The 14,793-nt window shown below is 39.5% G+C and overlaps 2 protein-coding genes and 1 long non-coding RNA gene across 3 annotated transcripts; 1 reads left to right on the top strand and 2 right to left on the bottom strand.

The window, feature by feature from the left end:
* Positions 1–4,822: 4,822 nt before the first annotated feature.
* On the top strand, positions 4,823–9,626 carry LOC144665604 (TNF receptor-associated factor 2-like). Its single transcript, XM_078526863.1, has 7 exons — positions 4,823–4,987; positions 5,788–5,839; positions 6,131–6,235; positions 6,701–6,865; positions 7,375–7,452; positions 7,693–7,782; positions 8,422–9,626. Exons 1-7 carry the CDS (start codon positions 4,836–4,838, stop codon positions 9,481–9,483), a joined length of 1,704 nt encoding a protein of 567 aa, XP_078382989.1. The 5' UTR covers positions 4,823–4,835; the 3' UTR covers positions 9,484–9,626.
* A 343-nt stretch (positions 9,627–9,969) lies between these two features.
* Positions 9,970–11,609, bottom strand: LOC144665948 (uncharacterized). The gene is made up of 2 exons (XR_013573090.1): positions 11,327–11,609; positions 9,970–10,110 (listed from the first exon to the last, which is right to left on the bottom strand). It is a non-coding gene; the product is annotated as an uncharacterized LOC144665948 (long non-coding RNA).
* Positions 11,610–11,712: 103 nt separating this feature from the next.
* Positions 11,713–14,776, bottom strand: LOC144642119 (uncharacterized). The gene is made up of 4 exons (XM_078501138.1): positions 14,589–14,776; positions 12,506–13,255; positions 11,766–12,394; positions 11,713–11,733 (listed from the first exon to the last, which is right to left on the bottom strand). Exons 1-4 carry the CDS (start codon positions 14,674–14,676, stop codon positions 11,713–11,715), a joined length of 1,488 nt encoding a protein of 495 aa, XP_078357264.1. The 5' UTR covers positions 14,677–14,776.
* Between the last annotated feature and the right edge of the window lie 17 nt (positions 14,777–14,793).

The following is a 14,793-nucleotide window of genomic DNA, read 5'->3' on the forward strand; positions in this document are numbered from 1 at the left end:
CAGTAAAGATGATAGCCATACAGTAAATTCATCTTTTCAAAGTACTAGCATGCATGTCCAGACTAAAATTTGTTTTTCTGTATTTTCATCTTTGCTTTCAATTTTGTAAAATAAGAACCTATTGAAAAATTTAGACTCAATAGTTCTTATGAAAAAGGGGTTTAAAATGACAATGTTAGCCTAACAAGTTCTTAAATTTTAGGTTCTTATCTGTGAGTTTTTACTAAATGTTTGTTTGATGCATGCACTACTCAGGAATTGGAATTTAACTGTAGTTCATCAATCAAGCAGCGCAGCTTCAAGTATACACCTCGGGAGTGAGGGAGAAGACCCAAATGAGTCTCGTCGGAAATTGAATAACAAATCGTGAAGGAGTCCAATCCGGGTGTTCATGACTCAAGCTAAGTTGACCTATAAACAAAACCATCCCAATGAGGCAGGCAAACTTGTTACGCAGAAGACTGTTAAATGATGAAATGAGAAAGTTTGAAGATTTAGAGATTTTCCTCGATCTCCCTCAGAGTTGTCTGCATGCAGCCCTACATGATATTTGATGGTTAAAATAGTGGCGTTCTATCCTGAATTCCTAAGTGATACCAAGAACTGCAATTCACACGCCTAAAACTTCAACTGAACTTCAGTTGGCTAGTGTACAGCGTGAGGGTACATACTCATAAACCTACTGCAATGCTGGACTAGAGGTGAAATTCTAAAAAAGGCTGATATCCACTGACTATCCACTGAAAGATGATAGAACGATGTGGGGAATATTATCGTTAATATTTTGGCGTATCAAGGGAACCGTGGAACATAACTTCTTGAAACAAGGGAACTCGGAAACCGTGAATTTCAGGGAGCATCGATCTAACTTATTTTGGGGAAACAAGGGAGACATCTAAGGGCCAGTTCACGTGGAGGGAAGATGCCCCTGCGAACCGGTTTACTAGGCTAACCGAACTACCCTGCCTGGGAAGGCCAACTTTTCATACGTTTCTCAAGAAAACGCTTTGAAGCGTTTACAGACGTACTAGACAGGTTAATTGCCATCCCCTCGAATAAACTAATAATTTTCTTTAACAAATAGCGCCGACAAGTCCATATTTAAAAATTTTGTGCGGTTTTACGGCCAAAGAATGTAAAAAAAACCTAGAAAAATTATAACTATTATTAGTTTCTGGAGGTATGTAGTTCGAAACCGAAAATAATTGGCTGTTCCATTGGGTGAGTCAACAACGAGGGAAAACGAAACACGCGGAAGTAAATTGTATCATATAAACGAAAAAGACAGCTTACGATAAGGGAAACCCCCGATAAGATTCAAGCAAAAAAAGCACAACTTGTCCGGCGAATGCGTGAATTTTAACAATTATCTCTTCAGGAATATTACATAGTTCGGAATTCCCTTTACAGTATGTATATATAAAAAATGACCACATGAAAACTACAGCTTAGCAACAGAAGACACGGAAGTTTGATAGCCGTGACTTTAGTTAGCCAGGCTTTAACAGGTGTCGACTTCGCGATCTTCATGCCGCACTTGCACAATAGAGGACTCTAGGTTTTATTTGTGCCTTGTTTAATCTGAAGACTTAAATAACTTAGGTATGGAGGTTTAAAACCAAGCTAAATAATATAAGTTGCTTAAATCCGGTCTAGGACGGTCGGGAATTCACGAAATCCCGGATATATTATTCGGGGGTTTTCCCAGCATAATGAAGCGAGGCGTGTCAAGTCGCAATTACGTTTACGTCATCCGAAATAAATAAACTTAAGTAAACAAACGGAACAAAACGAAAAACACAAAAGGGACGCATGATATCAACGCTGAACATTTTTTATTTTATTTCTCTTTTAAAAGAAATGGACGAAACAGGCTGCTAAAAGTGTTTGCATTCGTTATGATATCTTTTTATCTGTTGATTTATTTTTAAATATAACTGTATTTTTAATTCACTGACCGATTGGAAAGCGTCACAACAAACACGGACGTCGTTTTGCACTGTGAGCTGAGCGGCTATGGATGATAACCCGGACTTGCCTCGATTATTAAATCGCATACCCTGGGATGTGCATATGTAAAACCAGAATACAAGAAAACGGTGCGCGAAACATCGTAAAACTTTTCATCTCAAATCCAACCGAGTAACAAACCGGCTAATAACTGTCATAACTGACCTCCTTAATAAGGCGCACCTAGCTAAACTCCCTTCGTGTTCGGGGAGGTTCCGGCGTGCCCTTTCTCCGGTTTGTTTTAGTACATGCCGTATTAAACGACCGACGATTCGTCAAGATGATAGAATATAAAACGCTGTAAGAAATCAGTTTATCTTTCTGCCTATTTTTTTTTCTTTATTTTGTTCACACATTTTTATTTCATTTCGTTCTGAAATATTAATGTCCCACCGAGGAGCTCAATCTCATTCTCCAAAAAAATTTGACCGATAATCAAGGGAAAACCCCTTTTTTAGGTAAATACCCTCTGTCGCGAGTGTTCAGTAATCACGTGAAATGCGATTTCAACAGGACACGCAACCTGCACGACCCCTTCGAAATCGCACAACTAAAAGATCTCAGCATTTTACATCTTCGTTTCATGAGTAGAAACAACGGATGAAATAGCAGAAAAGAAAAGAAAAATAGCAAATCAAAAGCGCAAGGAAAATATTCTCTCCGGTATTTATTATTCATTACTACCGCTCGGTACTAAAAGCAATTGTGTATTTTTGTATTAGCTAGCACTATTGTTTATTGTCTTTGTGGGTTTGCATGGGGTCAATATATGTGCGCGCGCGCCTGATACTTGTCTTTTTTACCAGTTAAATTAGAGTGATTTACGACTACTGTATAAAACATGATAAATGTTTGACGAAGAAAAGGGAAAAAAAGAATTCGTTTTTATAATATTTGATAAATTTGGCGCAGTTTCACTGATACGAAACTGAGGAATTGGTGTTACGTTCGGCAAACAATAGTGACGCGAAGGGAAAAACCCCGGAATTTAAAATATCAATTGGGAAAATCCCGGTGCATTTAGCCAATCAGAGACTATTGTAAACGGCTATAAAACGTAACTCGTCACTGAACTCAACTGAGTCGTTAGTTACATTCGGATTGTACAGGGAGTTGGTAAAACAGGTTTCAGCGTTGCATTGGTAAGTCACAGTTTTATAATAGCTAGCTAGTTCCATTATCAGAGAAATTTGTGAAATTATGTTAATGTTTGTGTTCCAACGTACCGTCTACTACGCCGACAACTACGCAGACAGTTGCTGTAGATTCTGTAAATTCTGTCTGGACAAAATATAGTATCTCTCTATTCGATTTCCAAACGCTGCCTGCAACTCAGAAGACGTACGTGTCATATACTGGCTTAAAATATGAAAATATCACTGACCAGTAACAACTATATACGAGAGTAACGAATTCGGTTGTTCTACTGGAGGTGGTGCGCTATTTGATGTAACTACAGATAAAATATTTGTTCATACTGGAATTGTTCGTAAAAATCAAATTAAATTGACGGTTTTGAAGACTTGAAAGCCGAGGACATTTTTGGCGCGATACTTCGAAATCGTTGATACTCATTAATATTCTAAAATAATTGTGCGCTTTTCAACGGCTCAAGGCCAGGTGAACTGAAGTGTAAACACTGACGTCAATCATCTACGAATGCGTGACTCAGCTGTCACGGAACTGGCGCACTCACTGAACTAAAATTATTCAGTCCAGAAAATCGAGAAATAATAATTTGAAAGAGTACATCTGAATCAGTAAATTCACATTTTTGGTAGCCACCAGTAAAATTCATTAGTACTGGAACAATTTGTAAAATTAGGAGATTGTTTTTTAGCAAGCTTAGAACACAGTATCAAGAAAATTGGTACTTGTAACTCGTCGCCAAGAATTACTTTCAGTGTATATGTAGCTTTTCAAGTTGTAAAATCATCCTGCCCGGAACCATGCGATCACTTGGTAAAATGAAACGAGTCCTGGAAGCCTTAAGAAACATACATCTACTAAATATAAATTAAGAAATCAGCAAATCGCATAAAATGCATTTCACTGCACTTCACAGCTCTGCACTGCGGCTGCACTGATTCTTGAATCGACAGAACATAACTACACTCTTTTTATTTTATAAAGATTTAGTTTATAAGAATATCGAGGCTTAATTTGGCAATTTTTTAAGAATATTTTACGAATAAACCCGAAGCTCAGATTTTGAAAAGAATATAATTTTGAGTTGAAAATTTGTAAATAAATTATGTTTTTATAAGTAACTGAACCGTATATAGTGCTTTATTTCTTAACTAGCCAATAAAATGATAAAAACCTGCCCTAGCCAAATATTCGATGCTTTTGACAGTTCGATAAGCGGTGCATTAACTTGACTTTGCTGGCTGCAACGAAAAGCGATGGAACACGTGCACAATGTTACACGATACAGATCTGGACACAAAACACTTGTAATTGACACCCCAATACATCGGCTAAAATGGAGATGTCAAACAGTATTATCTAAAAATGTTCATAAGAATATTGTCAGCCTAAAATCGGCAGAAAAATAAAAAATTTCAGCCTTGATTGGAAAAACAATATTCTTATAAAATAAAAAGAGTGTAATGGAACTTTTACCTTGGGACACCTCTATTCCTTTAAGGGTACACAAACGTTTGTGCCGTCCAAATGGACATGTAATATTTTTATCTCTTACCTCTACTACTATTGTATAAATTAAAATACTGTATATGAAATAGGAATAAAAGCTACTAGTAAAATGACAGAATAAAATTAACAATGATTTTTTGTACTTGTTTGTCAGATATCCATCAGTCATGCCTGGTTATACATGTGTTATTTGCGAAAAAGACATAAAGTCTTTTGATCCTAAATACCTCTGCACTTCCTGTGGAAAAGTATTGAGGGATCCGGTCCAGACCAGCTGTGGACATCGTTACTGCAAGTCTTGTGTAGAACCGTTACTAAGGTAACTTATTGTTAACATGCTGACCTTCTCTTCTTCTCTATAGCTAGCTCTAAGAAAATATAGTTGAAATCTTCAATTGACCTTGCGTAGTAGTCTGTAAATGCCTTGGTGTATTCGACTGTTCGAACCTGACTATTGTCGTCAGTTGACGTAAAGATCGCGATGTTCTGGAAAACGACCTGTAGTGCTTCTCTTGATCTCGATCCAGCATAACTGTGCCTGTTACGGAAACATGGCAGTTGGCATTAATGCCCTTTTTTCTTTCCGAGCCCACGGAAGTACCTATCTAATAACATAGAAAGACTGCAAAAGCGTGCACTGCGGATAATATATCCTGACATATCTTATGCTGAGGCTCTAGTAGCTGCAGGAATCTCTTCACTGTATGAGAGGAGACAGGCACTGAGCCAAACTTTATTCGATCAAATTATGGGAGACCCAAGCCCTAGGCTACATGAACTGCTGCCGCCACGTAACGAGTCCACTTACTGCACACGAACCAGTGGATACTTTGAGCTACCGATTTGTAAGACACATAGGTTTAGGAACACTTTTATTACATATATGAACCATAAATTTAATTATAGTAGTTTATAATATTTTATCTTGTATAATATAATTTTTACTGTAAACTGAATTCGTAATTCAGCCGCTCCGGCGGCTGCAATGAGTTTTTAATAAAATCTATCTATCTACCCCCGCTCCCGAGTGAAACAGGAGAATGGACCAGTGAGTAAAAAATGTTTGGTATAAAGAGAATCAGTTTTATGACGATTTTATTGGGTGCTCTTCTATTTCAGGTTGTCTTCTTCTAAGTGTTTGGTGGACAGTGAAGAAATCACCAAGCAAGAGGTAGGGAAAACTGGTTCACCTTGTACTAGCAGCATTTAAAAGTACAAACTCTCGTGAAAAATATCAAAACAAAAAGATTTTTGTGAATAACTACATGTACTACAACTTTTTCTGGAATTACGGGGGATTTGTTGTTGACAAATTGGTTATCGATTGCATACATCACTAATTAACAAATTTTTAAAATTGTGAGTCATTTTAAGATGTGAGTTTTCTTGTATCAACCCTTACTCTCACTGGATAACTGATTAATGCTGTATTAATTAAAATTGTTTTATTCATGATTTTTAGATATTCGAAGACAAGTTTGCACGCCGCGAAATTCTGTCGTTACCAGTCCAGTGTACAAACCACTGTAACGGCTGCGACTGGAGAGGAGAACTGGGGCAGTTAGAGGTATGGCCGTAAACAAATAAAATTGGAGTTGCTCTTGCCTATATTTAGAAGGTACTTTGACAGTTTTAAAAATAGTTTCCATTATCGCACTTTGTTCGGTGTACTAAATTATTATTTTTGCCAAAAAAAAATGAAACCACGTGATGATCATCATCATGATCATAATCATCATCATCTAAATGTTAATCAGCAATGAAATTTCTTTAATTAAGACACGAAGGCTAATAATTTGGGTAATCAAGTCTGACACGAGATTATAATAGCTATTTCATGTAAAATTCACAACAAGGGGGGTTTCATTGTTGGAATGTACTTTAAAGAGAGAGAAATTCACACCTTAAGAAATAACTTTGTGTTTTCTGAATATAATGCTTATATCAGAACTTCTTTTCAATATTGCTAAATAAAACCGCTCTGATAGCATCTTCATGTCCAAAACCTAAGCATTTTACCTCGTCATTTCAGGACCACGAGGCGAAGTGCCTGTATGCGAAGGTCGAGTGCATGCATCCTAGTTGTGGAGTCCTGGTGCTAAGAGAACACTTATCCCGGCACCTTGTAGAGGAATGCAGTTTTAGAGAGCAACAATGTCAGTATTGCACCCTGGTGACAACAGCTGACAAGCTAAAGGTATACCATTTCAGCTGATTTCAGCCTATCTCTGTCGTGAACAAGATAATTAAGTAAAACTGTAAAAAAAGTCTCAAAGTCCAAAAAGCCCAACCGGTATCGAAGTACCCTAGGTGCCAGAGGCCTTTCTTTTATTTATCTTAACAGTGTTGCGCAAACGCTGGATACTACTTATCAATTCCATCATCATACCAAAAGAGACTGTTACAATTTATTCCGGAACAACAACAAGCAACATTTGAAAATAGACTTATTACTGGTGTCATAATGTATAGTTAAAATAAAATAAAAAGTAATCTGGTTAACACTAGCCTCCTACAGGGCTGAAGTGATAAAACGTTTACGAAAGCATTCGTAAACTTTTCTTGATTTACTTAACCACACAGCAACAGGAGCAGGAGCACTCGTGGTGCTTATAGGGTAGTGCGCATAACAAAAACATAATGATTATATTAGCTTGCGTCGGATATCCTGAAAATAATCTTGATTGTTTCGTTTTTTTTCTATAGGACCACCAAGAGAACGAATGTCAGGAATATAACGTGAATTGTCCAAAGTGCTTAACTGTTAAACTCTCACGGAAGCAGGTAAATTAAGTAACAGCAATGCCTCGTTTACGGTGTTAACTGAAACCAATGAACAGTACCTTCATGTGTACATTTGTTTCACGAGTGGTGTGAATGCAGAAATATATGATGTTGGTAGAAATATAATGGTCCTTAGAGTTTTAGACGTCAAGAATAGTGATTATTGGTAACAATAAGAAGTTAAAGAACAAGTGAAATATTAGGAATATTATTCTAACCAGAACTTCGTTTGGTCCGCAGCTCTCAACCCACCTTGATCCTCTTAATGGAGACTGTGAAGCTGCTGAGAATCCGTGCCCTTTCCGTCAAATAGGATGCGAACATGGAGAGGTAAGCGACTTACAAACAGAATAAATTATTATGGAGCAAAAATGCAGAGATACAGACAGACAGACACACACTCAGACAGACAGACAGACAGACACACAGGCAGACAGACACACAGACAGACAGACACACAGACAGACACAAAAGAGGAGAAAAGGCGCGCGACAAAAAGAGGCTGCCTCTATCTTTTAAAATGAATTTTCAGAGGTATAGAATGCTTTATCGCAAGCACACCTTGGAAACACACATGCGCGATGAAACATGGAAGTAAAAGAAGTTTTTTCGGCTGGGTCATACTTGACAAACAACTGCCGGATAGCTGTTCGAATGCCGGTTTATACGTTAAATCGGGGATTTAAAGTTGACCAACACTTCAATTATTTATATCATTTTAACGAATTTATCACTCACAATTTTAGGTTCCGGTTTTAAATCACCCAACGTTAGAAAAGTTCTACAAATGAGTAGAAACTGAATGTGCACAACTCAAACGTGGTGCTAATCCTTGATGAACATAATCTGATTTTGAACAACGTTTAGACCTTTGATCCGAGCCATTAACTATGATTCTGATTTCTATTGTTATGTATATTTTGATATGACGACAATCCAGTAACAGTTTTATGATGTATTGATTTGCAGAATATGAAACGAAAGGAAAGCAGTGATCATCAGGACAAACAGGTGGCGCATCATCTAAACCATCTTCTGTTATTCGTCCAGCAACTATCAAGCCTCCTTCATTCGAAACTTGGTGATGCTAGTGCGCTTGAGAAGTCGGAGGTCATTACCAGCATGGACAATACCATTAAAAGCTTACTGCGCAAGGTAGATGCTGTTATCAATGAAAATTCTAACTTTTCCTCAATGCTGCAAGGGCATGGCACACGCATTAGCAATCTCGAACAGAGCATCAAACGTTATTTAATGGGTGACGTAGTACCGGACAGTGCTCTCTTAAATTCTTCACTGCATCGCTCTTCGCAAGCTGAGGCTAATAGAATTTTTCAAATGCTGGAAAATCAAGATGCTAAAACAGCTAATCATGAAGTTCTTTTAGTTGAGTTGAACTCGATGATGCAAAATCAGAACAAGGAAGTAAAAAGGTTAGAAACACAGCTTAAAATGGCTAATGATGAGATAAGAAAACTCCAAAGACGAACGGAGTATTTAGAGCATAGTCTTAGTGCCAGAAACATTGCTACAACGGAACTGGAAGAATATGTCAGGGAACAACAGTTATCAAGCTTTGATGGAGTTCTTTTATGGAAAATCACTGACTTTGCACGGAGAAGAAATGAGGCGATAACAGGTCAGCACGTATCTACTTATAGCCCGTGTTTCTATACTAGTCGTCATGGCTACAAGATGTGTGCGCGCATTTATCTAAACGGAGATGGTATAGGCAAGGGAACGCATATCTCAATCTTCTTCGTTGTCATGCGCGGTCAGTATGACGCATTACTCCGCTGGCCATTCCGACAGAAGGTCACCTTCATGTTAATGGATCAGGATAACGTGGAGCACGTGATTGATGCCTTCAGACCTGATCCGAGCAGCTCTTCCTTCCAGAGACCAAGAAGAGAAACAAATATCGCCAGTGGGTGCCCCACCTTCTGTCCTCTATCGGAGTTAAACAACCACGCCTACGTAAAGGACGATAGCATGTTTATTAAAGTGATAGTCGATACCTCAGATATATAACCTTTTGGTGAGTTTTTTTTTTTATAGATTCAGAAAAAAAAGGTTGTAAATACATGCTTCGGTTGTAGTAGGTAGCCTGCGATACATTGTTATCTGTACTACTATGCATTTTTTGGATACTAACTGCAGCGTTTTTTGATCCACCCACTTTTGAATATATTAATGTGTTTCTCTTTTCTCTTTTAACCTTTGATATTACCCTGCGTGCTCACCCCACCATAGAATTATAACAGCCTTGTTGAGCTGGATAGTTTTTGTGAAATGAGGCTGAAATTCATTTTTAAAGCTTAATGAGGAGTATGAAGGCATATCCTCAATGGTCAAAGAAAAAAGAATCAAGTGTAGGAGATACAAAGTTAACATTGACTAATTACACGAGCAAAATCACAAGGCAATTATAGACCAAAACGTACATCAAACTTAACTAAGCTGTATATACTTAAGCAAACAAGAGGCTATTATGAATGTAAATAAAACTTCTACTGTTTTACTTTCAATTGAGTTGCGTAAAATGTCTGTAAAGCGTCTTGTCTTGTCTTGAGCTATCTTGCCTTTTTCATCATGTCGAATAATGGGAAAGAAGCAGCTATACTTTGCATGGAATCCCGCAAGTTGCGAACAGGAAATCTGTTAGTGAAAGTGAAGTACCTGACGTTAGTAAATGCACCTCGGAACCTGCTAGGTGTCAGTTACGAACCCACTTGAAAAGATACTTTAAATTCCCGCAATGATTTCTTTTTATGAGGGCTGGATATATACTGACTATTAATCACGCATCAGGTTGAAACATGATAACTTCAACTTTTCAGAAGGCCGGTAAATTATATACCGCTCTTAATAGTGATAGCCACTTCTGCATCTTTTTGGTGGTTTCGAACATCATACATTAATAATACGAATATCATTTTGAAGTTTACTTCAATTTAGTTATGCTTCTTTAATTTACGTTAGTCGATTCAGGTAAATCCGATATAAATTACGTATTCAGCCATTCAAATAGGCAAGTCCACCCTTCAACACAAGATAGAGCACGAATCACATCATGACTGTCCAATACAGCGTCTGAGGCTAGCCTTATGGCGAACACTTCTTGGGCGCCCGGTCATTAAAGAAATTCCAGTTGTCTTTGCTTTAACCCTATTCAGACCGGGCTTTTTTTGGACCTTCTCAGACCGGGGGGGGGGCTTCGGACTCCCCCCCCCTATGTAACTTCCAGAATATTTAAGCAATCACCATGAAACTTATATGATGTATTGTACGTCCGAAACTCTTTCTTTTGGTATACGTCACGTGGGATGGTGACGTCACATAACGTGACAATTAAAACATGATGTCAAAACAGCCGCCATCTTGGATCCGCCATGTTGGATTTCAAAATTTTTCCAAAATGCCAGAAAACCATCCAAAATCATTGCAAAGTACTCAAAATGAATAAAAATGTGCTTTAAACCCGTAAAAATGTAAAAATAATGCCATTTAAGTTGATTTTTATTAACAGAAACAGGCAAAATTACCAATTGGGGAAAACATGCCCATCAAAATGCCGTTGCCATGGTTATGTCCTGACACATCATTCAACCATACCAATTTGTTGCCAGATAAATTTTAAGAAAACTCAGAAAGTTTGGCAGCGTTTGGTTACATCTTAAAAAAGTTATAAAAGTGCAAAGTCAGCGCAGGCCTCAAAAGCCCCCCCCCCCCCGGTCTGAATAGGGTTAAACCAATTCAACATCAAACGTTTTATCTTAGATTAACTGCGGACAAAAACCTCAAGACGGAAACAACGGCAAAATGTAACATGTAATAAATATCACAGCCTTTCTTTTTATTTCATTGACCTCACCTTGCAAAACTTGATTTAGGACACCACCGCCACCGCCATCATCATCATTATTACCAACATTTTCGTCACCGCCACCACCATCATCAACACCGCCACCACCATTATCTTCATCATCATCATCACCACCACCTTCATCACCGCCATCGTCACGACCATCACCACCACCTCCACCTTCATCGACACCACCACCACCACCGCTTTCATCAACACCGCCACCTCCTTCATCATCACCGCCACCCCCACCTTCATCAACACCACCACCTTCATCAAAACCGCCACCATCATAAACACCACCACCACCGCTTTCATCAACACCGCCACCTCCTTCATCAACACCGCCACCCCCACCTTCATCAACACCACCACCTTCATCAAAACCGCCACCATCATAAACACCACCACCACCGCTTTCATCAACACCGCCACCTCCTTCATCAACACCGCCACCTCCTTCATCATCACCGCCACCTCCTTCATCATCACCGCCACCCCCACCTTCATCAACACCACCACCTTCATCAAAACCGCCACCATCATAAACACCACCACCACCGCTTTCATCAACACCGCCACCTCCTTCATCAACACCGCCACCTCCTTCATCATCACCGCCACCCCCACCTTCATCAACACCACCACCTTCATCAAAACCGCCACCATCATAAACACCACCACCACCGCTTTCATCAACACCGCCACCTCCTTCATCATCACCGCCACCTCCTTCATCATCACCGCCACCCCCACCTTCATCAACACCACCACCTTCATCAAAACCGCCACCATCATAAACACCACCACCACCGCTTTCATCAACACCGCCACCTCCTTCATCAACACCGCCACCCCCACCTTCATCAACACCACCACCTTCATCAAAACCGCCACCATCATAAACACCACCACCACCGCTTTCATCAACACCGCCACCTCCTTCATCATCACCGCCACCTCCTTCATCATCACCGCCACCCACACCTTCATCAACACCACCACCTTCATCAAAACCGCCACCATCATAAACACCACCACCACCTTCATCAACACCGTCACCCCAATCATCACCACCTTCATCAACACCACCACCTTCGTCAACATCACCAGCTTCATCAACACCGCTACCCCCACTTTCATCAACACCGCCACCTTCATCAACGCCGTCACCCCAATCATCATCACCACCTTCATCAACACCACCAGCTTCATCAACGCCGCCACCTTCATCAACACCACCACCTTCATCAACACCGCCACCTTCATCAACACCACCAGCTTCATCAACACCGCCACCCCCATCATCACCGCCACCTTCATTAACACCACCAGCTTCATCATCATCACCATCATCATCATCATCACCACCACCTTCATGGTCACCACCACATTTATCATCGCCACCACCACCACCATCGCCACCACCACCACTACCTTCGCCATCATCGCCAGCCCAATCGCAACTATCACCATCAATACCACGAACCGCACCAAAATAACCACCATTGCCGTCGTCTCCGTCACTACCACCGCCATCAGTGATACCACCAAAACTACCAAAATAACCACCGGCGTCGCCACAAAAACTACCACCAATGTTGCCACCAACAACACCAACTCTATCACCCGCACTCACACTGTCACCACCAGAATCTCCCGAACCACCGTCATCAACAATAACAAGAGCAACAACGCAAGGAACTGCGACAACAACAACAACAGTAGCACGAGCAATACCTAAAACAACATTTTTACCACAACCATAACCGTTGTTGTTGTAATCATTGAGATCATCGAGGTCGTCTTGATAATTGTGTTCATCATCGAACTTCTCTTTGTCATCATCATTTTGAAAACTGTTGCTTTCATCACCTTCCTCTGTATCCTCTACCGTCCTCTTCAATGCATTGCTGCTTAGACTCATCTCAGCGAAACCTACAACATTTATTATCGTATAAATAACAAATTCTAGTTCTGATTGGCCTTTCGCCAAGCTCAATAAATACATTTTTGTGTGCGATTGACTTGCTTGTTGCTTGATTGTGAAAGCCATCGACTTGCTTTGAACAAGCTTCTCGCTGACTGTCTTTATGAACGACCACAGCTGATGAACAATTTTATGAACCATTTTTAGCTTTATTTCTGTACGGCTTATTTGTGATTCTTATGTTATTGATCTAATCCCGTGTAATTATGTGCTACTACACTTCTGTTCTTATTTTTTAACATTATTGTTTGAAGTTCGTGAAGTCGATGATCGCTTGCAGTGTGCTCAGATTGTATATTGAAAGGGTTAGACTGTCTGGTCTTGTTTTGTTGACAAATACACGCACTTGCTGGCCACACAATGAACTCGAAATTTGCAATACTGCACTCGGCTACGCCTCGTGCAGTATTGAAAATTTCTCGTTCATTGTGTGGCCAGCGCATGCGTGTATTTGTCAACAAAACGCACACAACCGTCTCTAACCCATAATTAAATGCTCGATTCCATGTTGTTGTTGCCGGCTTTGTGTTGCCTATTTACCTTTTGTTTAGGGGTTATTGCTCTATTATGAAAAAAAATTGAATACATTTTTCACAGTGATAACAGAAATGCTTCCATTTGATCGCAGATAATCTCAAGCGATTGAAGAGGATACAACATGGTTCTATCTCCTGCGATTTTTGCGATCGTGATAGCGGACAATTGCAGGCGATCGCAGAAATATGTTCCCATATGGTTTTTCTTATCCTGTGTTTGTCTCTGATAATATGGAAACCGAGCCTAAAATATAGATAGTGTGTTGAATAAAGTGCATAAAAAGCAAAAGCAGCTGTGGATTGTCAAAAAAGAGAGCTTTAAGACAAGATTCCAAAATTTGAATTGTCTCGTCTTTTTTACAACCAAAAGCGGTCCAATATTTTCCTTACATCTTAGAAGATGCCGAAGGAGTATTATTAGAATGGAAACTTTCGCTCATTTTCCAAAACACGCGAAAAAGACGATCAAATTGCCAAATCCTCACTGCAATCTCTCTTCACGCTCAGACACGGGTCAACTCTAGCCTCGCTATCATGTCTGCGCGGTTACTATTCCAATATGGCGTCGGGAAATGTAAAAAGGGCTATTCTGGAGCGTTTGTAAAATTGCCCTTCACACTAGACATTTACACTTCGATATCATGTATTTCGAACAGAAAATGTTAAAATTGTGCCAAAACATTTTTGCCATCATATATACTTAAAAAAAAATGATATAATTTCCGCAAATCAAATTAACAATTACCTGAGCACTGAATCTTTGGTCTTTCTTTCATTCCTTGGAGTGTCGTTGAATCCAGCAACATCAAGAGCTCATAATTACATGTGATCATGATTATCAATCCCAGTTTCCAATTCTTAGCGACAATGAACAATAAAACAAACTGATCGTAAAATGGAAAGCGCCTTTTACGTAGCTTACTTGGTTAAGGCTCAGCGAGTTCTCCGAG

The sequence above is a fragment of the Oculina patagonica genome, chromosome 1 (assembly GCF_052425735.1).
Source record: "Oculina patagonica isolate OP01 chromosome 1, crgOcupat, whole genome shotgun sequence".
Lineage (NCBI taxonomy): Eukaryota > Metazoa > Cnidaria > Anthozoa > Scleractinia > Oculinidae > Oculina > Oculina patagonica.

What these genes read in the sequence shown, in the direction of transcription:
- LOC144665604 (XM_078526863.1), top strand. Translation starts at nt 4,836, where the DNA reads ATGCCTGGTTATACATGTGTTATTTGCGAAAAAGACATAAAGTCTTTT. An exon ending in AAGAAATCACCAAGCAAGAG is followed by an intron (nt 5,840 to 6,130) that starts GTAGGGAAAACT and finishes CATGATTTTTAG; the next exon opens with ATATTCGAAGACAAGTTTGC. An exon ending in GAGAACTGGGGCAGTTAGAG is followed by an intron (nt 6,236 to 6,700) that starts GTATGGCCGTAA and finishes TCGTCATTTCAG; the next exon opens with GACCACGAGGCGAAGTGCCT.
- LOC144642119 (XM_078501138.1), bottom strand. Translation starts at nt 14,676, where the DNA reads ATGATCACATGTAATTATGAGCTCTTGATGTTGCTGGATTCAACGACA. An exon ending in ACCAAAGATTCAGTGCTCAG is followed by an intron (nt 13,256 to 14,588) that starts GTAATTGTTAAT and finishes TAAATGTTGTAG; the next exon opens with GTTTCGCTGAGATGAGTCTA. An exon ending in ATGATGAAGGAGGTGGCGGT is followed by an intron (nt 11,734 to 11,765) that starts GTTGATGAAGGA and finishes TGTTGATGAAAG; the next exon opens with CGGTGGTGGTGGTGTTTATG.